Here is a 27,744-nt window from a genome sequence, read left to right as displayed (position 1 = left end):
GGAGTGACAGGACAAGGGGGAATGGCTTCACACTGACACAGGGTAGGTTTAGATTGGGTATTGAGGAAAAATTGTTCCCTGCAAGGGTGGTGAGGCCCTGGCATAGGTTGCCCAGAGAAGCTGTGGCTGCCCATCCCTGGAAGTGTCCAAGGCCAGGCTGGATGAGGCTTGGAGCAACCTGGGATAGTGGAAGGTGGCCCTGCCCATGGTGGGGTTTGGAACTGGATGATCTTTAAGGTCCCTTCCAACTCAAGCCATTCCATGACTCTATTATATTCCTTTGGTAATGCAATTCCCTGAGTCACAAGTAATACATGGAGAAATGGATCTGCTGCCATGAATGCAATTTTACATAGGAGAGAATTAAGGTGCTGTGTTGGTAAGGATGTAATTGCCAGAACCTTTTGAGATAATTCCCAACATCTGAGTAAGTGTCCTTGACTGAATTCAAATAGAATTTGTGGACATGGGAAACATCCACTGTAATCCATAGGCTTACATAGGAAATTACTGACACTGTGGATTAGTAAAAGCTCAGTTTCATTAATCAGTAGCAATCACTTCACTGCTTTACAAAACCCCTACCTTAGCAAGGTATCATGATCCTCAATGAAACCCCAGGAGCTCCAAGGAAATTCCTCATTGTCTGAGCCTGACTAATGCTGCTGACTTCCAGTAAGAGCATACACAGGCAAAAATATCTGCCAGACTGCAACCAACATTTAAAGTGACCTTCAAAATTAATACATTCAAGGAATACAGTTAGACATTATAAAATATTTTATTTTAGTTTTTTTTAAAAATACAACATTCTAAAAAACATTTCCCTATCATCATACTGCCATAGTGCTGTCTAGACTACATTAATGCCAAGACTTTAGGTACTAAAGAATTAAAATTATCACAAACCAACATCTCTGAATATAATACATCAAAAAGCTGGTGGCCAGATATCATTTTGATTAAACATTATTATTCAGTAGCACTTAAAAGATGCCTAGCAATTTGCAGAATAAAAACTCATCTTAACATGAGACACATCTGTAATAAGAGTCCTCCAAAATGGATGATTCCAGGATGCTGCCCACCCTGTGCTTATCAGCAAAACCCCTTCCACAGTCTTTTCCTCTGTGTGGCACTTTGTCACTGACCATTAACTGCTGGTAGCACTGGGATGGAGAGGTTTGACTCTTGCCAGTCTGGAGAGGCCAAGTCTTAGGCAGTGAGTAGGTGACTTAACAGGAACACATTTCACAGAGGCATTACTGCTTCCTGAGGGAGCTGGAGATGATTTTGAAACAAAAAGAAGGTATTAGAGGTTTAAAGGAGGAAAAAAGTATCATATGACTGCTATCTTTTAATTGTTTTCCTAGCAGGACAAAAGAAGCATTCTGAAAAGGGTGCAAAAAGGTCCAAACCACAGAGGCACATGGAAATCACTCACCAGGGATTCCTCCCTCTGGGAGCCAGTGCAGCAGGAATGGTGCACAGGTTAATTACCCAGCCACACACCGCAGCAACACTGGGCAACTGCTCCCAGTGTCCTGGGCATTTTCAGGCACTCCAGAGAAATACTGAACACAACTCCATGGGGAAACGAGGACTTGAGAGAAAGGAGCCAAACAGAAAGAACCATGTACAGAAAAGAAGAGCAAATATGAAGAAAAATCAAAGAATCAGGAGTCAGCAGTAGCATGCTCAAACACCTTGAGAATATAAAGCTTTTAAGCATTTGCTTTATTACTGCAGCTAAAATACTCCAGTATTTTTAAAATATTCTTTGTTTAGAACAGATAATAATTTAGCACATGCCAGAAATAAAGAAAGCTCTAAATAAGAGAGAAATGGACATGAAAGGATCTTTTGATTAAGGTCTGATCCACAGTTTGGAAAACATTTTGTAAATCCCATGCAGATAAAGCAGTAAAGGATAATGCTGCAAATGAAACATAGATATAGCTTTTCTTCCTTTCTCTCTTCTTTGTTTTAAAGAAAATCTCTATAAAATGTATACAGAGGGCAGGCATTTTCCTGGAATAGCTTTTTTTTTGTCTTATTTTTTTTAGGAGAGATTGCCAAAAGCTAAAGTCAACTCATGTACATGTCTATAGCTGCAGCCTCACCCATACCTGGTGGTGTCCATTTAGGCTTTTTGTCTGTGACAGGACTTGATGCATGTAGAGGCCTCCCAGCTGCTTCCAAGGGACTGGACATCACCTTCTGCCTTAGCTCAGAGTTGTGCTCCATTATCCAGGAAGGAGAAAGTATAGGTGATGCTGGGATGGAAAAGAATTACTTTAGAAAGATGCTTTTTAGCAGAGAAATCATCACTTAAGATGACAGACCACTGCACAGCAGAAATAATGAGGATGGTACTAGACTGTCCCATCCTGAAGCAGTAAATATTAACACAGACACCTTGCCTGTTAGGGAATGACACAGACATGGATGCAGCTTGCTCTTCCAAAAGATGACAGTCACAGGAAGGAAAGAAGGGAGGCTATCTGCTTTTTAAAATAAGCTTAAACAAACCCAACAGTGAAAGCTCCAACACCCGATACTACCCCAGAATCACTGTTTTGACACAAACTCCAGAAAACAACTGCAAAAATGAACAGAGGATCTTTAAAGAGATGAAACTTTCCTGGACAAGGAGGGCAGAAGGAATTTCTCCTGACATAAAAATGCAGAGAAGCAGTGACATTTTGCTGGTCTGGGAGTGAATAAGCTCCAGTGAGTAAATTTAGTGTGAAAGTGCAAATGAGATGTCAGGAGTATGAGGGATGATGCTTCAGTAAGGAGGGAGTAAGGAAAAATGCAGTCAAAACAGCATGAATTTCACTAAAAATCCAAACTAAATGTAATGCATCACAACCAAAGCACATGTAAGGAGAGGATTTGGTGGAGAAGAACTTACTGGGTACAGACTCTGGGTCAGAATCATCAGGATCATGGGCTCTGTCATCACTGTCAACCACCAGTGACTTGTGATGTGCTGGAACTTTGGTTGCTGCTGTCCTTTGCCTCCCATCACCCTCAGGTGCATCCTCATCCATAACCCGATTGAGACCTACAAACCAGAAAGTGATTCAATCAGCTTAAATTCACAATAAATTTATTTTCTTCCCCTACAATAATTTGGTATCTGAGCCCAGAATTTATTTTGGTGATATGAAGCTATACTGTTCAGAAACATATCACTGACACCTGTTTTCATGTGCTTCTCATTTTATTTTCTCATTGTCAAATTTATCAACATTTATCTGTAATCAGGCAAACAAAACAAAGACCAAAATTTCACCAGTCCACAGGTTTGCTCATTTTAAGACTGGGGCCAAATTTTTAATGAAAGAATTGACACATCCTTCAACTTTTATTTAAGATAAAGACCCTTTTTTCCACATCAACAACAACAACAACAACAAAATAAACCAATGGAAACAAAGAAGACATAAGGTATTTAAATGTTTTTTGTGAAAAGAGTGTGAGAACAACTTACCTAAAAGTTCACTGTCTACACTGCAATTGGAAAAAGGGGGTCTCCTCTGTGTATTTTCTGTTTCAATATTTTTACCTGTTTTAAGATCCAGGGGAAAAAAATTCAAACACTGTACAAAAACACATTATAAAAAGTAAAATGAGCAAGAAATTAAAATAGCTGAAGTTTTTATCTGTCTCTAATCCAAGTATATATTAGGAAAACCTTATAGAAGAGTTACTTCTTCTCACTGAAAAAAAAATCTCAAGAACATAAGAAAACAGACAATACCTAGAAACTCTCTCTTGTCACGACATCATGAAATAAAATATAATTTTCAATCTATTTCAGTGTAAAATAAATTCCCATGTTCAAATTCACTGCATATAAATAAAGAGTGTTGCATGGAACTACAAAATAACCTTGCTCTTCTGAATTTTGCACTTCGTGGGGATATGAAGATTTTTCTTTGACAGATAAGGCTAAGGCAACTTCCAAATCTCTTTTATAAAGTTTCTCATCCAAGGATAACCTAGGGAAAGAATGACAACATGTTAAATAATAAAACAATTACATGAGTGTTATAAAACTATTTTTGCTCAGTGAACTCTTTAAATTCAGATACTTGTGAAGAGATTCATATTTCAATACATTTTATAGCATGTTTTGTTTTGTTCCAAATATCACGTTTTAAAATTATTTAGACAAAATACACACTAACTTTTAAAGCACTCTATACTTTAAAGCATTATGACTGTAAAACAGTGTATGTGTGCATATATATACATATATATAAATATATGAACTATTAACTGGCATTACTACAGAAAAAAAAAGTGATTGCCTTTGTTTGAAATGCCACATCAAAATGTAATATTTAAACATAACTCTACTAACAAAAATTAGATTTCTCTTTTTCATTGACACAGACTTTGAATCTTCCTTTAAATATGTTCTTTTAGAAGAAATCAAATTTGTCTTTATATTTCTCTGGTTTAGGAGCCCCTAAGAAACTCAGAATTTTTAGAGTTATCTGAAGGTGCATTAATACAGCAAAAATATTTATTACAGTGATGTATTACTTGTTTGTTCTCAGCTGTTTAAAACTCTAGGGAAAAGAAACCAAACCCAAATATTCTTATTAAAATCCAATTTTACATAGAGTTGACCACATTTCTTACCTCTTAGTAAGTGTCTGTGTCTGTGATGGAGTCACTTCTTTGGGCTTTTTTGACTTCTCTTTTTTCTCCTTCTTTGATTCCTTGAGCTGTGTTCTGGACTTTTTGCTTGAAGGTGCAAAGTCTTCATCTGTTGGAAAACAGCAACAAGCTCTCATGAGTTTTCCTATATTTTTAAATTTCATCATTTTCATTGCACACTGAAAATATGTCAAGATAACTTTATCTGGAAATTAATCCTATTTTAAAAGAACACCATTACTATAACTGCACTATCCTTGAGTATTTAAAATGAAAATTCAACAGACTCTCTCTTACATGTGCTTTCATGTAAGAGGCAATTTCAAATTCTTGCTGTACAAGAACATCTCACTTACCATCATCTTCCAAATCCCCAAACTGAGAATAATCAACAACTTTCTTGTTCCTGTGGCCAAAAAAAAAAAAAAAAAAAAAAAAAAAAAAAAAAAAAAAAAGTTATCAATCCTTTTTGACTGAGCATCTTGATTTTTTAACACTATTAACACTATTGGGTAGATCATGTTTTACAAAGTAAAAAAAGCAATACATGTTCAGAGAACAGAATCACAGAATCATGGATGATCCATGAGTTGGAAGGGACTCACATGGATCATCCAGTCCAGCTCCTGGCCCTGCTCAGGACACCCCAGCAGTTCTACCCTGTGCATCCCTGAGTGCTGTCCAAACACTCCTGGAGCTCTGGCAGCCTTGGGGCCGTGACCATTCCATGTTGCAGTGCTCCACCAGCACCCTCTGGGGAAAGAACATTTTCCTGATATCCACCCAAACCCTCTCCTGGCAAAGCTCCAGCTGTTCCCTGGGCAGAGAGAGCAGAGATAAATCTACAACCAATGCAACTGTACACAATGGTTCATTAGGAATAGCTTGTAGATGTTTTTAAAATACTCCACACCTTCTCCGGACAATCTGCTCAGCACAGGACAGAAGTTCTGCCTCGTGCCCAGGTGGAACCTCCTGGGCTCAGTCCCTGCCCGTTCCTCTGGTGCCATTGCTGGGCCCTGGGGCAGAGCCTGGGCCCTGCTCGGAGCCCTCCCTGCACACAGGGACACCCAGGGCTGAGGGCCCCTCTCAGCTGGGGCTCCTCTCCAGGCTGGACAGCCCCAGCTCCCTCAGCCTTTCCCTGCCACAGATGCTCCAGGCCCTGAATCATCTCTGCAGCTCCACTGGCCCCACTCCAGGAGCTCCCTGTCCCTGCTGTGCTGAGGAGCCCAGGACTGGACACAGCACTGCAGATTTGCCTCCCAGGGCTGGGCAGAGGGGCAGGATCACTCCCTGAGCTGCTGGCACTGCTCTTCCCAGTGCACCCCAGGATTCCATTGGCCTTCTTGTCCCCCTGGCTCGTGGACAGCCTGTTGTCCACCAGGACCCCCAGGTCCTTCTCAGCAGAGCTGCTGGCCAGCAGGTCACCCCCAGCCTGTGCTGGTGCATGGAGCTGTTTCTCCTCAGGTGCAGAATCCTGCAGTTGCCTTTGTTGAATTTTAGACGCTTCTCTGCAACCTGTCCAGGTCCCTCTCAAGGCCTGCACAGCACTCTGGGGTATCACCCACTCCTCTCAGCTTTGTGTCCTCTGTGAACTGCTGAGGGGACATCAAACCCTTCTTCCAAATCATGGATGAGCAATTTAAACAATTCTGAGCCCAGTACTATCCCCCCTGCAGGGCTGCATCCAGCCCTGGGCCCAGCACAGCAAGGACAGGGAGCTGCTGGAGCCAGGCCAGAGCAGGGACACCAAGGGGAGCAGAGGGATGGAGCAGCTCTGCTGGGAGGAAAGGCTGAGGGAATTGGGATTGTTCAGCCTGGAGAGGAGAAGGCTTTGGGGTGACCTCACTGTGGCCCTGCAGTGCCTGAAGGGAGCCCACAGAAAGATGGAGAGAAACTCTTGACAAGGGCCTGGCGTGACAGGACAAGGGGCAATGGCTTTACACTGACAGAGAGGAGATTTAGATAGGGTACATGGAAAAATTTTTTCCTGTGAGAGCTGGTGAGGCCCTGGCACAGGTTGCCCAGAGCAGCTGTGGCTGCCCCATCCCTGGCAGTGTCCAAGGCCAGGCTGGATGAGGTTTGGAGGAACCTGGGATAGTGGAGGCTGTCCCTGCCATGGCGGGGGATTAGAACTGGATGGTTGTTAAGGTCCCTTCCAACCCAAACCATTCTACGAGAGAACCGAGGGGGACATCACTAATACCAGGCCTTCAACACGACCCTGTGCCACTGATCCCGACCGCTCCGCTGGAAGAGAAAGGTGCCACCCTGGAATCCCGCAGAGGCCCCGAGGGGATCGGGCGAGCCCCCGGTCCCTCAGCCCGGCACACGCACCTCCTGGCCGGCCGCGCCATCCCCGCCGCCGCCGGCGCCGCTTGGCGCCTTCGCCACAGGCGCAGCGCCGAAAGTGCCGCTGCGGACGCGCAGCTGCGATGACGGGAGCGGGGAGGCGGAACATCCCGGCTCGCCCTTCCCCGCGGCCCGGTTAACCCGCGACTGGCCGCCCGGAGCCAGGTGAGCCGGGACGGGACGGACCGGGCACGGCCGCGAGGCTCCCGGTGCCCGCGGGCGCTGCCGCTTGCAGCGGAGGGAATGCGGGCACCGGGAGCTGCCGCGGCGGGGAGGGCGCGGAGGGGCTCCCGCAGGCCGTGTCCTGCCGGCTTGGAGCCTGCGATTTCCGATCCTCTTCGGAACACTCCCTGTGTAACAGCTCCCTCCCCACCTCCTCGCTGCATCGGGGAGCAGCAGAAGAGCGTGGTCGGGTTTGTGTTTCCCAGGATTTCCCTTTGAATCCGCTCCCAGACAGGCCGGGACACCGCCTCGCATCAATACTGGTTGCCCTGAGATGTTTTTGAAACTGGTTTGTTTCGTCTGTGTCTAGCACATAGGTTTGTTCACTAAAAAACCCACCCCCCCAAAAAAAAAACAAAACAAACAACCGAACCCTAAACCCGTGAATTCTGCTGTGGAATTTTTTATTTTTATTGGTTTTTTTCTTTTCCTCGGGGTGTGGTTTTTAGCACTGGGGAGGGTTCATCTGAATCAATGTGTCCAGCTTTGTAGGGGATGTTAAATACGGAGGCATGTGAATGAGCAGAGGAACCCTGTGGAGGGTAAAAATACCAGCACGCTTATCTCAGCCTGTATTTTCACTCTACACAGCCCCCTTTGCATCTCTTTTGGCTTATTTTTAATGCAGGTTATAGAAAGACAAAATCAGCTCTTTCTAAAAATCGTTGCAAACATCCGCTCCCCCACTCCCCCGGCCTTGCACCTGCAGAAAGGAGGAAATAAAATCTCAGTGCACTCTGCAGGATTTCAGCTTTTGAGGCATCCATGACAGAAGTTTAGGTGTTTTCTTTATTTTTCTATTTATCAGGATTCCCATCTGCCTTGCTTCTGCTTTTAAGTCAGGAAATTTTGCAGTGTAATTTTTAAGAGCAATTACCCAAGTTTATATATTGACACACTCAAATACATTTTAGAAGCATTTGATATTTTGGAAACTGGTATTTATGCTTCAGTTCCAGATGCATGTATTTGGAAGTCAAAAGTGAGTATCTATGAAAATTTGGGGAGTTAAGTATTTTTGGCAGTTAATTATTAGCAAAGCCATGGCTTTTCATTACCATTTTTTACTTATGAGTTTACGAAAATGTAATTCTTGTTAATTCCATTTTTGTTGCAGGAAACAAACTCAAGAGGATGAAACCTAATAAAGGAAAGACTATAACTAGAGAGAGAGACTATGTGTACGAATTCAGTGCTGGAAATGAACATTTTGTGCTTACTGTGCCTCTCAAATTCCCTGTGCAAGAGAATATCAGTCATTTGCATGGACGGCTGATGGTTCTGCACAACCTGCCTTGCTTTATAGAAAATGGTATGAATTGGTTTCTTAAATTAATCTCATGTATCCTTGTCCACAAGCATCTTACAGCTTGCTCTAAGAAACCAAAAGAACAGTGTTTTACTAGAACAGTGTTTACAAAATTGGTTTTTAAACAGCAGAACATCAGAGAAAATTACTGTCAGTGCTAGCAAGGAAAAGGTTTTCAGGTGAAAAACTGTTCTTACAGGTTTCCTGGGTGATTGTTGATGTGTTCTGTTGATGGACCATTTTCTTCTTGTAACAGACCTGAAGCAATCTCTTAGTAAATTTGTAGAAGAGGAAACCATAAAAGATTATGACAGAGAAGCTGAAGTGGCTCTGGAAGCAGTGAAATCAGGAAAAGTAGACATCAACCAGCTGGCAGATACCTGGGCTAAAGCTTATAAAGAGGTAAGATTAAGGCTGGAAAGTTAGTATTCAAGGCTTGCTTTGTGAGAGTATGTGTGTGTGTGCAATCACAGTTGTGAGGATTAATTATTACACTAAAATTCACTGCAATTCTTGCAGTTTTTTCTCTTTTTCTGAAAGTGAGCATCAAGTCTTCATCCTACAAGTTCTTCTTAAATTTAATAGAGTAGAAAGATAGAAAATGGAGAGCCAAAAAATGGTGGTTTGTTCATTCAACAGTTGATACTCAAACAAATATAGGCACAAGGCTCATAGTGGCTTAGAATTAAAGCAAGAGGTAATGAAGTGACACTCCTATCCTAAAACTCAGTAACAGTAATTAAGGTTAGAAGGAGAAAGTGTATAGTTGAGAGAGACTTTTCAGTTCATTTTTTGGGTTCATATTATTTAGGAAGGATTATTTAGGAGGCTTTAGTTGGAATAATGTCTCCAGTTTCACATGGGATCTTAAAAATAGTGGAATGTAAAAGAACTGGAGGAGTCCTAGTGAAAAGAAAAAATTTATGACAAGCCTGCAGTGTTTAAAGAGAAGTTTATAGGAATTGAATTTGCTTCTCATGAAATATAGAAAAAGGTGAAAAATCCCATTAAAAGCTTGCAAAACTGGCATTCTTGGGCTGTTCTTTGTTCAATAAAAATAACTTTTCTTGAATCAGTGTTGTTGATGGAATTCTTAGTGACATCAGCAGTTAGTCATCCTCACTAGCAAAGCATTTTTGTTTGCACAGCTGGTGTTCTGGGCCTTATCTAAAATTCACCAGGTGCAAATATTATTGTGGATATTGCTGTTCTTTCCAAGCTGGTGTTGTGTGAAAATTGGTAATTCCTTACTGTAGTCCAAGCCTTAATGATTCTGCCTTTAGTTGCTTTGAAAGATAAAGAATGGGAGAGGAGAAAATTGAAATCTAAAGTAGAATGCCAGGAAGCTTAAATTAGGGAAGATAATTTAAGTATGGTACAGGCTGTGTGTGGGCCCCCATGGTTTTGCCCCACCATTATGAGGGATCTTTATATGTCCTAAGAGGAATCTTATCCATTAAAATCTCTTACCTTTTCTTTAGACAACATTAGAACATGCCAAACCTGAAGAAACCAGCTGGGATGAAGATTTTGCAGATGTTTATCATGATCTGATCCATTCTCCAGCTTCTGAAATGCTGTTAAACCTGGAACACAATTATTTTGTTAGCATTTCAGAATTAATAAGTGAAAGGGACGTGGAGCTGAAAAAGCTACGTGAAAGGTATTACTTTTTTTATTATTTAGGTTTTCCTTTCTTTTATTAGATAGGGGTACATGCCACTGGGTGTGTAAAGTCATAGGACAATGTGTGTAGCTGGTATTTGTCTGTGCAAACCCCGAGTCAGACAACACTTGGCTGGCACAAGAGTATTTAGAGCAAGGGGGAATGGCTTCAAACTGAAAGAGTGAAAATTTACATTGGGTATTAGGAAAAACTTCTTTACTTGGGGTGTGGTGAGGCCCTGGCACAGGTTGCCCAGAGAAGCTGTGGTTGCCTCATCCCTAGAGGTATCCAAGGCCAGGTTGGATGGGGCTCTGAGCAACCTGGTCAGGCAGAAGGTGTCCCTGCCCATGGCAGGAGTTGGCATGAAATGAGCATTCATGTCCTTTCCAGCCCAAACCATTCCATGATTCCATGATGTCATTAGGGTCAGCTACCTTATATTACTTTGGTGACCTTCTGTTATTTTCAGTGACTGAAGAGAATGTAAGTTTTGATTTCCAGAAAGTGTTGAGTCTGTGTGGTAATTGGGAATGGGGCTGTGGCTGAGCCTCATCCCCGATGGCTGCAGGGGATGTGCAGGACAGGGCAACAGCAGTGAAGGCAGCGAGCCATGGAGTGCCCAGGTGTGCTGATCACCAAAGGGAACAGAGGGCACACAGGTGCAGTGCATGTAAGGTGAGGGGTGTCAAAGGTTAGGCTGAAGGCCAAGATGAGCTGATGTTTGTAGATTTCTGAAGTGATGTTACTCTGTATGGGTAGAAGCTTTCTGAAATGGCATGGTGGCACTCTGTGTGTCATGGTCCTCTCGACAGCAATGTATTCCATGACAAGTTTGAGGCTGGAGTTCTGGAATAAGCTTCCACAGCTGCAAGCTGCAAGTGACTCCTTTATCCACAAGAGGGAACACGTTGAGTGTGGATTATTCAAAGTAATTCCAGTAGGTCTGGTTTAGCATTCTGAGTAGCAATATTCCTCTTGAGCTGTGTGTGTTTGAGCTCACACTAGACAGTGCAAAATCACTTCATGCTATGGTTACTAATGGACTGAACTGTATGTATTTCTGGTTTGAGGGTCAATGTTGCCAGTAGGGTGTTAGCAAATCTTTTTGCTGCTATTGTCTCTTCTCAAGCATGCATACAGAAGAAACAGCAGTATTGTTGTAGAGCTCAGGTGTAATGTAGCTGTGAATTGACTCTGTTGGAATTTATCACATCCCTATGTTGGTGGCAGCTGAGACTGTCCCAAATGAGGGTAAATGATGTTCTGTTTACACAGGGGCTGACTGACCTGACCCTTAAGGCCAGTTTGTTTTGTGGATTTATATTGCTAAATCTGTGACTGTTCATTCTGTCAGTAACAAACAACCAAGTTTGTTGTTTTATCACAGCAAAAGGTGTTCTGCTGCCAGTCTTCTGAATTCTGTGTTTGCTTCCCTTTCAGGCAAGGAGCTGAAATGGATAAGGTGATGCAGGAGCTTGGGAAGTCACTGACTGACCAGGATGTGAATTCCTTAGCAGCTCAGCATTTTGAGTCTCAGCAGGTAACTAGAATATGCCATGCACATAATCTCCTTAAAAAGAACACTCACATCACTCAAACTATCACTGCTCTCCTGTCAGGATTTGGAGAACAAATGGACCAATGAATTAAAACAGACTACTGCTATCCAGAAGCAGGAATATCAGGAGTGGGTGATAAAGCTTCATCAAGACCTAAAGAATCCCAACAACAGCTCAGTCAGGTATTTAATTCCTCTGTGATGCTGAATTTCAGCTGAAATAGTTCAAAGTATTTGTGTTTGCATAATCTCCTAAATAGAGTACTATAGTCCTATTTATTATGATATGATAATATCTATAAATAATTTGCTTAGGATAATCAAAGGCAAATAGACCATCATAAAGAAATATGTATAATTTCAGGAGTTTCTTCATTGTGTGATGTTACAACATCTCTGTACCAGAAAGTGTTGTAATGCACTAAAGTGCAGCTTAACATGAGTGGAATTTCCTCCTGTTTCGCCTTCCTCTCCTATATCTGTCTTTAACACTGTTTCACAAAGCTTTCTGTTACCACCTAAGCATGTTCTGGAGAATAATGGTACTTTAAAAAAATGGTAACAGTGGTTTGAATTAACAATCCTCTTTTTTCTTTCTGTATGTATGCCACTGGACAGCTAAAAATGGAATTTTTTAGCGTGAACACTTGTGGAGAGAGTTGAATGAGAAGCTTTCCTCTGTTTAAGGAAATGGCAGAGAAATTAGAATTTGTAAATTGGGTGGGATCCTTATTCTTTATCACTAGGACACTGCTGCTTGGCGTTTGAAATCAGTAGAATTGCTTGCAAGTTTATAAGAGATCTTTGGAAGTGAGGCACTTTGAAAACAGAAACTTCTCACTAATGCAGTGACAAATTGAATGCTGTTCTTTCATGTATTAGGAACAGTATTTGTTGTATCACTACCAGACAGTTGAATTTAGGGAAAATATTAAAACTGATATCTGAAATGTTTCCTGGGAGTTTGAACACTGTGGAACATTTGAGAAGGTGGTTTTTAATTTCCCGTTTTGTGTGGAAAGAAGAAAAGAAATGCTTTATTAAATAACTTCATAAATAAGGTTTTGGCTGCTGTGAATAGGTTGAAGAGAATTCTTTTTGTTTTCCTTTTATTCCTGCATTCTTATACTATGTTATAACTAGGTATTGTGACTTATTTTTAATTCTTAGTCTTGGAATGCTTTACAAATGGGCTAAATAATGTAATCTAACAGTGAAGTTTCCTCCTTCTGCTGCCAGGAAGGCAAAGGTGAAACCTCATGAATGGAGCTCATGCTCATAGGTTTGATCTCCTGGTTTCCACAGGTCAGCTGAGAAAACTTGGGATAACTTTCCCAATGTTGTTGGTCTTGAATCAAAATTAGGATTAACTTTTTGGTACTTCTCTGATTATTTCAGTGATGAAATTAAAGTTCAGCCCAGCCAGCTGAGGGAATCTGTGGAAGGAAATGGGAGAATCTATGAAGAGCAAAGGCTGTTGGAAGAAAGCTTTACTATTCATTTAGGTAAGTGGAGTAAACCCAAGTAAAGCTGGTAATTAATAATGTATCCAAAGCAAGTATTATTTACACTATTTAACTCTCAATGTGCATTATCCATAGTTTGGAGTTGTTTTGTGTTTGTTCTTTACATGTGTAAGAGAACAGCATAAACTGTATCAAGCAATGTCTGAAATAGGTGGAAATCTTAATGGAAAATATTCTAGAAGTAAATTTTTGTCTGTTTTGGTTGGGTGACTCATGTGAAAAAGCACAGCAACAGCAAAGTATATTGCCTAAAAGTGATGCTTTGACTTTTCTTACTTGTGGTAGAAAAATGTGTTTACGAAATTCACTTCCTGAGATCAGTTGACAGTAGAATAGATACTTGCAATTTGTATTTTTGTTTGTGCAGTAAAGTCTTCTTGAGCTGTTTTCACCATGTTATGTTGTGCAGGAGTGGTTTAGGTCACTTAAAAAATCATCAGCAAAGGCATCAGACTGAGGAAGTTTGATACAAATTTGCAAAAGAGCAAAAAGGTTCAAAGTCAAGGTTCACTCTATTACTATGTAGGTAAAACACAGAGAGGAAAACTGGATTATAACAAAATCTAAAATGATTTAGGCAGAGATGGGCAGCAACAATCCTTCCCAGTATCACAAACTTGGGAATTTGCAAGCTCTGAGAGGCATGTCTGTCAGAGGGAGATGCTGGTGTGCCTGCTGTGGTGCAGGAAAGCTCCAAGGACATCCCTTAGGACCATGGTCCATAGGGTTGTGAGATGATTGCCTTGAGTCATTTGGAAAATGTTCATCCTCAGGTTGAATTGCTGGAGTTTCCAGAGCTCCAGCAGCAGTGGTGCTGTTCCCCTTGGGCCATGATCAGGTAGGGGATGTTTCCAGGCTGTCAGGGGCTGACTGATGATCTCTTCCCCTCCAAGCAGCTCCCACTTCAGCCACACAGCAGTTCCTGGGATGGCCCAGGGATGCCTCAGCACCCAGCTCATTGCACAAATGCTAAGGCCTAGCAGGAGTTCCTGAGCTTGTGGAGTGGTTCTGGGAAGGGTGGAAGGATACACCACCACATATCAGTATTTCATCCCCAGCCCTGCAGTACTCCTCAGGAGGAATTTCTTCACAGATAGGGTTGGAAGGGTCTGCCCAGGGAGGTTTGGAGTCCTCATCCCTGGAAGTGTCCAAGGAATGCCTGGACATGGTACTCAGTGGGCTGGTGACAGGGCGGGGATTGGGCACAGGTTGGACTTGGTTTTGAAAGTCTGTTCCAAGCTTAATAATTCTGTGATTCTGCAGTGGGAACAAGGCTCTTTTCAGGCATGGGCAAGCCTCACTTTGTGAGAACACCGCGTCTTTATTGCTGCTTTGTGAATTGCTGATGTGTCTGTAAAACTGCAAACTGAATGAGTGGCTGAGAACTTCCTCTGGGTGTTACTGGTTACAGCTCCCTTCCAGATTTTAGGGAAGCACTTTGTGCCCTTCTATTTCAATCTGAGTCCTGAGTTTATGTTGTACTGCACTAAGTTAGTCTTCCACTGGGATTGGGCCACATGTGCTCTGTGCAGGAGCTCAGCTGAAGACCATGCACAACCTGAGGCTGCTGAGAGCTGATATGTTGGATTTCTGCAAACACAAGCGCAATCAGCGCAGTGGGGTGAAGCTGCACAGGCTTCAGACTGCCATGTCCCTCTACTCAACTTCCCTCTGTGGCCTGGTGTTGCTGGTGGACAACAGGATCAGCTCATACAGTGGAATCAAAAGAGGTGAGTCTTCTAATGAGAGGCACTGTCAACAATGAGTAAAATAATAAATTAGAATAAAATAATAAATTAGAATAAAATCTGGCTGTCTTTTCTCACAGAAAAATATTCTTTGTAAAATTAAAATTCAGTGGAGGGCACTCATGTTTTGCATATGGTATGGAAAAAGGGCAACAAATGCAAAAAGAGATATGGATGAGGATGGAGGATAGTGTTGTGCTGTTATCTCTCATCTCTTCCCTACATTTTGTGTCTGAGTAACAGGCAATATTGAAGAGGACTCCTCAATATTGATTTAGACAAATTTATTATAGGAGTTTCTAACTCTTTCAATACCAGATTATCACAATGAAACCTATTTGCAAAAATGAAAAAGAAATATGCCCAGATTTTAAAGTGATAGGTAAATATATAAAAATACCATGTCCTTTTTATACTGTGAATTTTGTTAAAAATGAACAGTAGGAACATGACTTCCCTACTCCTGGAAAGTTTGATTAATTTGAGTGAGTGTCTTTTGAGTAAGTGGGCACTATGATGGTGTTTTCTATCAAGATGAACCAAAGGAACTTCTGTTTATTCCTGGTTGACTCTCCCACTTCTGTCTTGAAGTTTAATACCAAAATTGGGAGTGGGGCTGTGGAGCCTCATCCCCAGTGGGTTACAGGGGATGTGCAGGACAGGGAACAGCATTGAAGGCAGTGAGCCATGGAGTGCCAGGTGTGCTGACCAGTCACCAAAGGGAGCAGAGGGCACACAGGTGCAGTGCATGAACGTGAGGGGTGTGAAAGGCTGGGCTAAAGAGCAAGAAGGGAGGATGCTTGCAGCCCTCTGAAGTGATCTGATGTTACTCTCTATGGGCTGATGCTTAAAGCCTTGGGAAATTGTATGGTGGTACTCTGTGTATGGTGGCTGTCTCAGCTGTGACATCAGCTGCTACAAATACACTTGGAATGTCTTTTTTTGACTATTACTTGTCATTATTCTTGCATGATGTAAAAAAAATGCACAATGGTGCTTGATATTTCCTGGAAACAGTTGGAATCAGGCTTGTAGCAAGAAGGAGAGGGAAGTGAACCAGGAAAACCTACAGTTGCATTTGTTGGTTGCTATTGATGGTTTCCAAGTAGTTTAATTGTAACAATATTATTTTGTACTTGTTTTGCAGGTACTGTAACTGTTTAAGTATTTAAATGAATAACAAAAGGAGAGTATCTGGTTTTATGCTATATTTTAGGCAATGAGAGAAGACAGAAATTTAAATAATGCCATTAAACACAAAATTGCATCTTGTAGCCACCAACTAGATCCTGTAGCCACAGTAGAGGGGAAAGTATTGAGACCATGTCACAATCTGTCAAATAAAATCCTCAATAAATTTTGGAAGAGGAGTCCAGTAGGGCTTTATCTGCTTTTGGAGAGTTTGCCTTTATAGCTGCATTTACTTGATCAGTAGAGTAGAATTACATAAGGTTACTGAGCACCACCTCAGGACATGCATTTCAATCTTATTTTTTTCCTAGATTTCGCAACTGTTTGCCAAGAATGCACGGATTTCCATTTTCCTGGAATCCAAGAACAACTTGAAATTGTCCAGAAGGTTGTACTTAAGGCTAGAGCACAGCGTAGCAGCAAGACAAAAAGACACCACGGTCAGTGACAACCAAAATTACCCTCCTTGAAATAGAACAGTGGTCAGAGGGATGTTTGTGGGCAGGGCAGAGTCCCTGCCACTCTTCTGCAGTTATTTCATCTGTAAAATGGAATGTTTGGGTTCCTCAAGAAACTGTGTGAAATTCACAGAGAATGTGGTGTTCGGGTGTTGTCTTTGCTGCTCCTTTAAAATGAATCAACTTATAAAAGTTACATTTTAGCAGCATGGGAAGTACATCAGGCCATTCTGCTTTCCTGAACTTCCTGTAGCAGCACAAACTTTATCTGTCTTTATCTTTTTTTGCCACTTACATTTAAATCTCTGAAAATTGCAGAAAAAGAAGTTTATTACCTTTCCCCCCTTATTTTAAAGTGAATGCTGAAAACCAAATAAGAAATAGACTAAATGTGTATTTAGCTCTCTTGTGCTGGCCAAAGTTTTGGGAATGGTTTTCCTTACATTTGTGTTTGCAAGTGGCTGGGAAATGCTCTGACCACATGGTGTTTAGGCAGTGCAGTTGTACATCATGTAACTTTGGTTTCCCTCCAGAGAGCTACTTATGTGATCTAAATGCATCTAGAACATGAACAAATATGAGTACACAGAAAAACAAGTTCCCTTGAGAACCTGCATATTGCTGCATCTCAAGGGAAATGGTGAAAGCTGGTTTTATGCTGCTGATTTATGTAAATCTCTTAGGACCAATTTTGTTTTAATTTGTTGAAATTAAAAGAAAGCAATAGCAAGATAATATGTGATTGTGGGGGCAGCTTCCAAAGGTTCTTGTTATGTCTGAGAATACTGTTTGCTGTTGTCCAAATGAAGAAATATCATGGGATGGTAAGTAAGAAAGGCAGGGATTTGAGGTAGGATTCAGTTTGGGATGTGTTGAAGACAGCAAAAACTCTTCTACCCATCCCCCTTGCATTTTGAGGACTTCATGGTCAAAATTCAAGCCAGATATCAGTACATGAACCTTTTCATGCCCAAGTGTAATTAACAGAGGATATGATTAATACTTGTTCCATGTGTTCATGCGCAGAAAACAAAATCAGTGGGAATGAAGATAAATTAAAGAATATCGAACGAAACCAGTCGAACATTTTGCCAGGTGAGTTGTGTGGCATTGACCCCCTCTTCCTGAAGCAAATTGTTTTATACCATCCACATTTTTAGCTCTAAAGTCAGAACATAAATTATAAACTGAACCCAAGCTGACCTCAATCAGAGGAGAAGGATGTTCCTGTGGCTGAGGCAGAGAACTGGGTGTCAGGACATCTGGTTTCTATTCCCAGCTTTGCCACTGCATCACATGGCATGGGGCAAATCACTTCTCTTTGCCTAAAATTTCCTTTTGGAATTTGAGGGTGAAAAAAAATAAACCTCTGAGCATCTTGTAGGAAAGGTAAAACTTCAATACTATCAGCTAATTTTATTTTTGAAAATGGCTATATGTATATTACTGCTGTGGTACAGAAAAGCAGTTTTGAGTGGATTTTTTAACTTTCAGAAATCCCTCTCTCAGGGGAAGTATCTTCAATGTATATTGTGATGTTTAGTAAGGAAAGCTGCTGTTGAATTTAAGATGCAGGGGAAGGAGTTAAGTCTGTACAACCCATGGTTGAGTGAGGGCTTATTAAAATTGATTTCATGACTGTCATAAATATTTTTAGTGGGAGTGTATTGTAAATCAACTTGCACCAGATAAATCCAGGTGTCTTGTTGCAGTGGCCTGTGTTACTGCTCGTAGATGGTCACTGCTGGGGATTCCTGCCTGCTTTGCAGTCATCCAGAAGGAGTACAGACCCATTCTGCAGCTGTTCCAGTTCAAAGAAAAGATTTTAACTTCAGTGGCCAGTGGGAATAGGTTTGAAGGAAGATGTTTATTTGTTGACTGAAAAAGTGGGGGCATTGCACACCTGCTTTTCCCTTGACTGTACTGTAGACTTTGGATCTCCAGTGCAAAGGACCAGTGGAGAGACCTGGATTTCACTGCCTCTCACCTTTGATAAATGAATACTAAATCTAAAAATACCCCCAACAAGATGTCTTGGTTCCTTTTTTCAAGCAACTCTGTAACTCACCTTCCCACTACTCTGAATTATTTTAAATTCTAATGGTCACTGATCCCCTTGTGTTCCAGTGCCATATCTCAGTTGTTACATAACCCACTATCTTTTTCCACAGGCTCTGTGCATCCTCTATTTGAACCCATCCTTTTTTGGCCTTTCCGCCTCCCACATCTGTCTGCAATTCCGTGCTTGCATTGTGTATTTTGAGTATTGCACCTCCTCTGGGTTTGTTTTTCTGTTTTGTGCTATATAGAGATCATATCCTGTGCTGGCACTGTTATGGTTCATTACACCATGTGGCCATGATGCCAGTGGAACCCATCAAAGCAGGGGAGAGAGTGTGGGATGGATGTAAAACAGTGACAGTCCAAGAGATTTTTAGATCTCCTGTGTATGTCCTCATCTCTGCTGTATATTTGTATTTGCCTTTTATCTTTCTTACACTTCCAAACAATTGGATTTCAGTACACATCACTACTATGATTTCTTCCCTTCCTGCTTTGCCTTATTGTGCAGGAGAGTTCTACATCACAAGGCACTCAAACCTCTCAGAAATCCACGTTGCCTTTCACCTGTGCGTGGATGACAACGTCAGGTCTGTGAACGTGACCGCCCGAGACCCGGCCATCATGGGGCTCAGGAACATCCTCAAGGTGTGCTGCACACACGACATCACCACCATCAGCATTCCCCTCCTGCTAGTGCATGAAATGTCAGAAGTAAGTAAATGGAAATGTTTGGGCTGGTTTTATATCCTTGGATTTTTGCAAATGGTGTGTTTTGTGCTGATTTAGGCCAAATGGGATGGTTTCCTCACTCACAGGCCTCTGCCACACCACATGGTAGTTGTATATACATGGTGACCCAAATTAAGGAGCCATGTTTTTAATAGACCAATTAAAAACATCTCAGCCAGCTGAATGACTCAAAGTTTTTATTCCAACCCCTCCTTTTGTACAATTCACTTCCTAGATCCATCTCACTGCAGTGGTACAAGTATTAATAGAAGATGGGACTACACAACTGGTAGTTCTTGCTTAGAAACTGCACCTTCAGAGTTGCTGATGCAGTAGTGATACCAGATCCCTTCTTTTAATTATCTTTAGCTGCAAACATTAAAACTAACTTTTGGAAGCAGCAGAACTGGCAAAGCTTGGCTTAGAGTTCTGTAAATCTAAACACTACCTTCTGTAAATCTTCTACCACCTCAGCCCTACACAGGAGCAACCAAATTTCACCTTCACTTTGACCTGTCTCCTTTGCTGCCTAATTTCTGTCCCTGTTTCCTCTCTAAGTCCCCTCAAATACTGGTTGGGCAAGAGGTAGCATATTGCTGATGCTCTTTGTGTTCTTACTTACTGTGCTGAGTTTTGTATTTTCTTCTGTAGTGGGACTCTGGTGTAGGGCTTGTCTCTCAATCAGCTGTAACATTTCTCAGTGCACAGCAATTTAAAACTATTGGCAGCCTCTTTTCTCTGTCACACCTGGCTCACAGGGAAGAAAAGGGGTGGGAAGGCAGGGAAAGAAGTGATGGGCAGGGAGTACAGCCATATGCCTCCTATCCTGAAGAGCTGTAAACCTAAAGAAATGAGAAAAAGAAGATAATTCTGTCATCCATGCAAGGATATCAGTAATAATTTCAGTCTGTTGGAGAGGTTTCTATTTTAAATAACCCTTTGATTTTTCACTGTTAGACTCAATGTTGCCTTTCCTTTGTGGAAAGTGGCTGACTCAGAAAGATAAATGTTCACCAGTGGATTACCTTTAACAGTGACAGGTTTTATAATAGAATTTACTGGAACACAGAGTGAAAGTCGTCCTTTTTTCAGGATCAGGGTCTATCATAATGAAAAGGTAAAAAGACAATAATGAAGCTCCTAAAGGATGTGTTTCCCTACATAAAAGTAGGCTTTCAGGAACAGATTAGATTATTTATGAAATTTTTCATCTTTTGTACTGAGATCTTTCTTTGGGTGCAAATACAAGTAATCAACATGCAGGACAGCAGCCTGGGTCACTCATGGGACCCAGTTGCTGTGTTTCAGACATTTATTAAATATATCAACCTTTTTCTTAATCAAGGTGCCACCTGATTATGTTCTTCTGGTTTTTGTTTCCTTTAAACCTGGCTAGTTTTAGCTTCTGCTTGCATATCTGTATTTTAAACTATAAATAAAGCACCACGACCAAGTGTTCAACATGCCTTGAGATGTGTGAAACTGAAGAAACTGTCTTGTCTAGTGCTGGATTCTTAAAAGATCCTGGTAAAACGATTTACCTTTTGTATTAAGATTTTAAGTCTTAGCAGAGTAAGCAGAAGGTGAGCTGGATGGTAACTGTGTGTTTAGGCACAAGTGCTTTGTATGACTTGCATTAGCAGCTTGCTTATTACAGTGCTTGGCAGCTGGCTGACCTGCTTTGAAACACACAAATCTGTAACTCCTTGTTGAGTGAGAAGTGAGTAATGACAGATTTCTGAAAGTTGCCCTGAACTCGGTGCCTTTGGCAGCCGCAGTTCTGACTCTGCATTTACCACCCACAGAAGAACATTTTTGTGAGGTGGTTAACCAGGAGCCCAGCTGCAGAGATGTTTCCATGCCTCCCTGGGACAGGCATTCATTAGCAGTGTTCTCTGTGCTTTTTCCAAAGGTTTTCTCCTAATGTAGATGGATGAGTGGTGTTTATAGCCTCACAAAAGTAATTACGGTATCACAGACTGCTTTGGGTTGGAAGAGACCTTAAGCTCATCTGTCCCATCACCTACCATGAGTAGGGACACCTTCCACTCTCCCAGGTTGCTCCAAACTCCATCCAAGCTTTCCTGGAACCTGTGCCAGGACCTCACCACCCTCCAATCTAAACCTGCTCTCTGTCAGTTTGACTGTATTGATCTCAAAGAAGCTGTTAGATTTCATTATTTCTATGAAAAAAAAAATATCAAGAGTTCTGTTTTCCTTTGTTTTTCTTATGGCAAGAACAACCAAAACAGATCTCTCTTAAATTAAATGAAGGAAGGAAACTGGATTTGATACCTGAGAAAGGCAAAAGCAGGCAAGTTTGATTTCAGGCCAAGTGAGGTGTTACTGATCACTGGAATCTGCTATAAACTGGAAAATGAAGTGGCTCTAACAGCAAGGCATAGCTAAAAATGCCAGAGCTGGCACCCTCCCTTGGTAGCTTCAACATTGCTGTTGTCCACACAGCAGCAGTGACAAAAATGTGACTCTTCAGTGACCTCAGTGCAGTTGTCTCTATTACCATAAATTAAGACAACTTTTTTTTAAAGTAGAAATGAAAGAAGTGTAAGCTGTGTAACAAATATTTATGAACATGGTTTATGTCCATAGAGAGGTTATGATGGGTGTATTGATCTCAGATTTCTCATCTGAGTTTCATGGCTTTAAATTTTTATCTGCTCATCCAGTGTTTAGGATTTGCACAGATGCACCAAGTTAAACACCTTGCTAATTCTAACTGAAATTGCCCACTGAAGTTCAGTTTGAAATATTTTTCCACATGATGTATGTGGACTTTACTGTTTTACTTACTTGATTACAGCATGGTTCTGCAAAGACCCAAGCCCTAAGCAGCCCTATGTAGTGAGCCTATAATAAATTAAATTAAAATAAAATCAAAAGGATTGTATCTTTCTCACTTTGAAAAATATGTGAAAGACCAGTGAAGCTGGTCTCTCCTCCCCCTCTTCTTTTGGTTTTTTTTTTTTGTTAATGAGTCAAAGAAATCCTAATTGGACAAAATGATTGCATCTTAAAAAGGGTTGAAGTGTCTCTGCTAGTGAAAAACACCCAAAGTTCCAGGTGTTTTTTTTTTAACTTTCTTGAAAGCTGTTATCCAAAACTCCCTCTAAGAGGTTGGCTGTTTGCTTTTTTGCTTCTGATGTCCTTCTCTGTATTTTGCATTGTTGCTTAGCTGATTCTTCATTTCCACACCAGAGAAAACTCATGGTGATGTGGTGAATTCATGAGAACTTTGGTGTATGAAGATGGATTAGAATTGAATCACTGCTATGTCATTTTCAGTTCTTTTGGCTTGCATGGAGCAACATTCTGTTATCTCCCTGGATGCCCACAAACCTTAATCTCTGTTCCTCTCAAATAGTCCAAGGAATGGTGTCATATCCTGCTGTGTTGATCAGTCTGTTTAAGGCTCAGTTCCCATCACTGATTGCTCGAAGTGCTCCTGAGAGAGACTGTTCTTCTTAGTTACTTGTTTTTTACTAAGCCAAAGCAGTGATCAAAACCAGCTATAAAACTTACTTGTGACAGAAAGCACACAGGAGCAGATGAGTTATAATAAACACCAAGTGTTGCTTCCAGAATCCTTAAAAATTAAAAAAGTCAAAAGGCAACCACAACAAAAGTACAAATCCAAACTTGTCCATCACTGTTCTGATTACTGTGGTGTATACCCTAAAAGCAGCATGTGATTATATAATGAAAGATTTATGAAAATATATTTCAAACTTACCCAGTTTTTAACATACAATGTATTTTGGGGGATTGCCGGAGATCTTCCCACCTGAGGAGGAACTTTGGCTTTCAGTAGTTGTTTAATGAAGCCACACATCCAGTTTATCAGTTGTGTTATCATTGAGCATTCTTAGATAACCTTGCCTCTCAAATAACTTTGTTTAATCCTAAAATTAAGCTTTCTGATAACAACAGATTGCACTGTGTGTTTGACATTGCAAAATAGAGACTGGCTTTAGTGAAAAAATGTAAAGCTTAAGTGAAAAATTTGTAAAGCTTAAGTTTGAAAAGTTTCTTGGAATGATAAATCAGTTTCCACATCTGTATTCCTGTATTCAGAGTAGGAAGTGCTCATCTTCATGTTGAAGAGTACAGCAGAAACAAACAGCTATTGTTTTCTTCTTCCTGAGCAGTGTTTGCAGTGAGTCATTCTGTCTCTGATGGAATTACATCATCATGGTGTAATTTGCTTTCTAGCATACAGCCAAAAAATGTTTCATGAACTTTAATCTTAAATAATTTTACCCCAGGGCTTGTAGCCCTATCTTAAACCACTGTGGTTTTCATGTCATGTTTTGCTATTTAAGTTTAGGTAAGGATTTGCTGGCTGTTGCTATCTGAAACTCCTTCATCAGATGCAGATGATTTGTTTGTTCTCACTCTTACCATAAATGCATCTTAAGGAGGAAGGGCTTCTTCCAGTTCCAGTATTAGAGAGAAGGTTTTACTGAAGGTTGTGGGTATGCCAAGAAATATTAAACAAAATCAAGAACAGTTAGAAGTTATCATTGTGCTTTTAAGATGTAGTCAGGAGCCTGCCTTTGATTTGCTGAAGCATGAACCTGTCAATTATCAGTTGAACATTAGACTTTTTCTGGAGCTCCACAGGGGAATGGAACAGCACAGTTTCCAGTGGGTTTGGCAGCATTTTTATTCAACACCTCAGTTTAAAAATGTTTAATATTGTTCTGACACTGGCTGTCCTAGCAGTAAGGAGTGGTGGTGCTTTTATGGTCATCTGTAAGGTGTGTACACCTGCCTAGAATGTTCTGAAAACTAGGTCCCAAATCCTGCTTCAAAATTATGTTCTAGGGAAAAAAATGTATCGCTTTCAATAATTTCCCTGCTATTCTTGCTGTTAAGATTTGTGGGGCATTGAGGTTTTTCATTTCTTCATTTAGGAGATGACCATTCCATGGTGCCTGAAGAGGGCAGAGCTCGTGTTCAAGTGCGTCAAAGGTAGGGGAGTGGAGCCCCAGTGGGATCTGGGGAGCCAGGCCAGAGCAGGGACATGAACTCATTAAAGGGCTGGAGCAGCTCTGCTGGGAGGAAAGGCTGAGGGAATTGGGATTGTGCAGCCTGGAGAAGAGAAGGCTTTGGGGTGACCTCACTGTGGCCTTGCAGTGCCTGAAGGGAGCCCACAGGAAAGATGGAGAGAGACTCTGGGCAAGGGCCTGGAGTGACAGGACAAGGGGCAGTGGCTTCACACTGACAGAGAGCAGGTTTAGATTAGATATTAGGAAAAAATAGTCCTCATGACCCAGTATGGTTTTCTCTCTTTCCAAGTGTTGTTTTTACTTTCTGCATTTTTAGAGCTGCACTTAAATAGTTGAACCAGTCACTTTATTTCAACAACCTGCTTGAGGAACCTCTTCCTGTAGTAACTGACCTTTAGTAGTTCACAATGGATATATTATCTATACCATCCACTTCTATTAAACAAGTGTTTTTCTGAGTGTCTTTACGTGCCATGAGAGGATTCCTGTGGCCTTTGGTAGTTCATTACTTGAGCAATAAATTAGTGTGGAGCTTTTTCCCTATAGAATCATCAAAGAATCATAGAATTGTTTGGGTTGGAAGGCACCTTAAAGATTTCAACCCTCTGCCAAGGGCAGGGACTCCTGTCACTATCCCAGGTTGGTCAGAGCCCCATCCAGCCTGGCCTTGGACACTGCCAGGGATCCAGGGGCAGCCACAGCTGCTCTGGGCACCCTGTGCCAGGGCCTCAGCACCCTCACAGGGAAGAATTTCTTCCTCTTATCTAATCTGAACCTTCTCTGTCAGTGTGAAGCCACTGCCCCTTGTCCTGTCACTGCAGGCCCTTGTCCAGAGTCTCTCTCCATCTTTCCTGTGGGCTCCCTTCAGGCACTGCAAGGCCACAATGAGGTCACCCCTGTTTCTCAGTGAAAGGAAGCCATGGCACACTGTTTGGAGAAACCCTCACTTCTGTGCATCACTGTGCTGCACAGGAGGACTGATAATTGTGTCCTCAGTGTAGGTATTCTGCAGAACTCATCATTAGATTTTTCTACGTTTCATTCAGATTGCCCAGGTCTGATTTAAAGGTAGTTGAGGACATCCCTAATTAAGGCAGTTCCCACCCTACTTGTGTGTGAAAGCTCCCTCACTGCCTGCTCATGCTGTAACTGCTGGGAAGTATTGCACAGGTTACCCAGACTCTGTCACTGCTGGTGTTTTAGGTTTCATGATGGAAATGGCCTCGTGGGATGGAGGAATTTCTCGGACTGTACAATTCCTGGTACCACAGGTAGGTGAAACCAAAGTCATATCCAACCCAAGAGCCTGCTGGTAACAAGTCACATGTCAGCAGATCTAGTTGTAATTTTTTTGCTTTTGCCTGCCTTTTTTGAGTGAGTTTAATTTAATCTGTCTGGTTTTGTTTCCTTGCCTTTATAGGCAAGGAGTAAGTAAGAGGAGTAAGGGTGAGTTTATAGTTTTGAATACCCAGTAATATTTTCTGAGATTATGCTAAAATTTCAAACTTTCAAACAAAATTCACCTTTACAAGTAGTGAATGCATCACCTTTGAAAAAGGTACTTTTTTCTGTTAATTACTTAATTATATTTTTCTGTTAATTACTCCAATGGTCTAACCTTGTGTTACATAACTTGAGTTGTTTATTAGTCATATTGTCTAACAGCATAGAAAGCTGCAATGCAGAAAGTTCAGTCATGCTTTCACAAAAAAAAGAAATTACTCCAGGTATTTGAAGTTAGTTCTGATTTAGATTCTGAAATTATTTAATTTGGAGTTCTAGCTGATCTTCAGAAACAGGAAGATATCCAAAGATGCCCAGCATGAGGTTTGTTCTAAAAAGCAGTAAAAGTAGAGTTAATGTTAGGAAAGGAGTAACATGTATTTCTTGACAAATTAAAAGCTGCTGAGCAAGGAAGAAGCCACAAATAAATTCCAAATTTGAAGCTAGTCTTGAAATGCAGAGAGCAGGAGTCCTGTAGATAACAAGCAGCACTGTCCTGCTTATGTTTGGCAGAAGTAATCAATCCCTGGAACAAGAAATCTACTGGAAATGGTTATGTGGGTGTCACATAAATATACACCCAGTTTTTTTAGGTCAGTCTTTTAACTGAATTCAGTCTGATTGTAACACAGTTTGAAAATTATTTTTGTTGTCTTCTGAATAGCAGCGATTCTCTTAAATACCAAGAAACAAAATTGAGAGAGACTTAATTCTTCCAAACTACAAAAAGACAAAGCTTACCTGCTTGTTTTTTTTTTTTTTTCCAGACAATTTCAGAGGAAATGTTTTACCAGCTGAGTAACATGCTGCCACAGATCTTCAGAGTGTCCTCCACACTGACTCTGACCTCCAAGCACTGATTTCTGTGAGGCACTAACCTGTATCCTGTTGGCAGAGGAAGAGATTTAGGAAATTCTGGACTAGGATGTCTCTTTCCTATGGACTCATGACCCCAAAGTGGCATTTGTTGCAATTTCAAGAATTGTGTTGTAATAAAAGATAAATGTTGTCTGTTCTTGGCTGTTAGCAGCTGATTTTGGCCTCTTGTTTTGTTTCAGCACAGGATTGATGATAAATTTCTCACCTTTTCTGAAAGACATTCATTATAACTTGTAAGAAATCTACAGAAATATATAGGTGATTCTCAAAAATAGGTACTAGCAATAAGAGCTTATGCTAGGACTGGGGTCTTCTGCCTTCTACAAACATTTGCTGAATTTTCTTAGTGACTTTTAAAAGAATATGGAGCACGTCACAATAACCTTTGGAATTTGTCATAGTGACCATGGAATAAAGTTTATTACTGCCTCATTTTACTGCTGCAAAATGAAAGACTTGAATCAAACATTTACCCTGTTGCATTTTGTAGATGGTGGAAGTGTTTAAAAACTTAATATATACTTGTGACAACAATTAGAAATTTTGAAGTTTAGGTCTTCCTTTTTTTACACTTTTTGCTTTATTTCCAGACTTTGCATTCAAAAGTTTATCATATGAACAACTTTATAGAAACACTAAAGTGTTCTGGACACTGTTATACAGATAAAATTTGCTGCTTATTCATTAACATTTTATGACTAATCAAAAATGCCAGGGAGACAGCTCAAGATGCAGGTATGAAATTTCTTGGGACAAACTTGAATCCAATCAAAAAAAACCCAATCAGACACCCCCTGCATCCCACTGATGGGGGATAAGGGGGACCCTGGAG

The 27,744-nt window shown here is 41.1% G+C and overlaps 2 protein-coding genes across 3 annotated transcripts; one reads left to right on the top strand and one right to left on the bottom strand.

The window, feature by feature from the left end:
* Positions 1-822: 822 nt before the first annotated feature.
* Positions 823-7,087, bottom strand: RAD51AP1 (RAD51 associated protein 1). Its single transcript, XM_058805809.1, has 8 exons — positions 7,015-7,087; positions 5,034-5,083; positions 4,660-4,786; positions 3,901-4,010; positions 3,500-3,574; positions 2,918-3,070; positions 2,130-2,276; positions 823-1,281 (listed from the first exon to the last, which is right to left on the bottom strand). Exons 1-8 carry the CDS (start codon positions 7,032-7,034, stop codon positions 1,154-1,156), a joined length of 810 nt encoding a protein of 269 aa, XP_058661792.1. The 5' UTR covers positions 7,035-7,087; the 3' UTR covers positions 823-1,153.
* A 44-nt stretch (positions 7,088-7,131) lies between these two features.
* On the top strand, positions 7,132-27,048 carry C5H12orf4 (chromosome 5 C12orf4 homolog). Of its 2 annotated transcripts, none has more exons than XM_058805451.1 (14): positions 7,132-7,194; positions 8,369-8,563; positions 8,817-8,962; positions 10,042-10,223; positions 11,667-11,766; positions 11,846-11,967; positions 13,183-13,289; positions 14,843-15,040; positions 16,561-16,689; positions 17,734-17,802; positions 19,280-19,482; positions 24,435-24,492; positions 25,734-25,801; positions 26,801-27,048. In XM_058805451.1, exons 2-14 carry the CDS (start codon positions 8,386-8,388, stop codon positions 26,891-26,893), a joined length of 1,653 nt encoding a protein of 550 aa, XP_058661434.1. In that variant the 5' UTR covers positions 7,132-7,194; positions 8,369-8,385; the 3' UTR covers positions 26,894-27,048. The 2 variants fall into 2 exon arrangements, with proteins under 2 accessions (XP_058661434.1, XP_058661435.1); XM_058805452.1 differs by lacking the exon at positions 7,132-7,194 and adding an exon at positions 7,356-7,568.
* Positions 27,049-27,744: the final 696 nt, after the last annotated feature.

Source organism: Ammospiza caudacuta, chromosome 5 (assembly GCF_027887145.1).
Source record: "Ammospiza caudacuta isolate bAmmCau1 chromosome 5, bAmmCau1.pri, whole genome shotgun sequence".
Lineage (NCBI taxonomy): Eukaryota > Metazoa > Chordata > Aves > Passeriformes > Passerellidae > Ammospiza > Ammospiza caudacuta.
The sequence above is the reverse complement of the archived record's forward strand: the minus strand, read 5'-3'. Positions and strand labels throughout refer to the sequence as shown.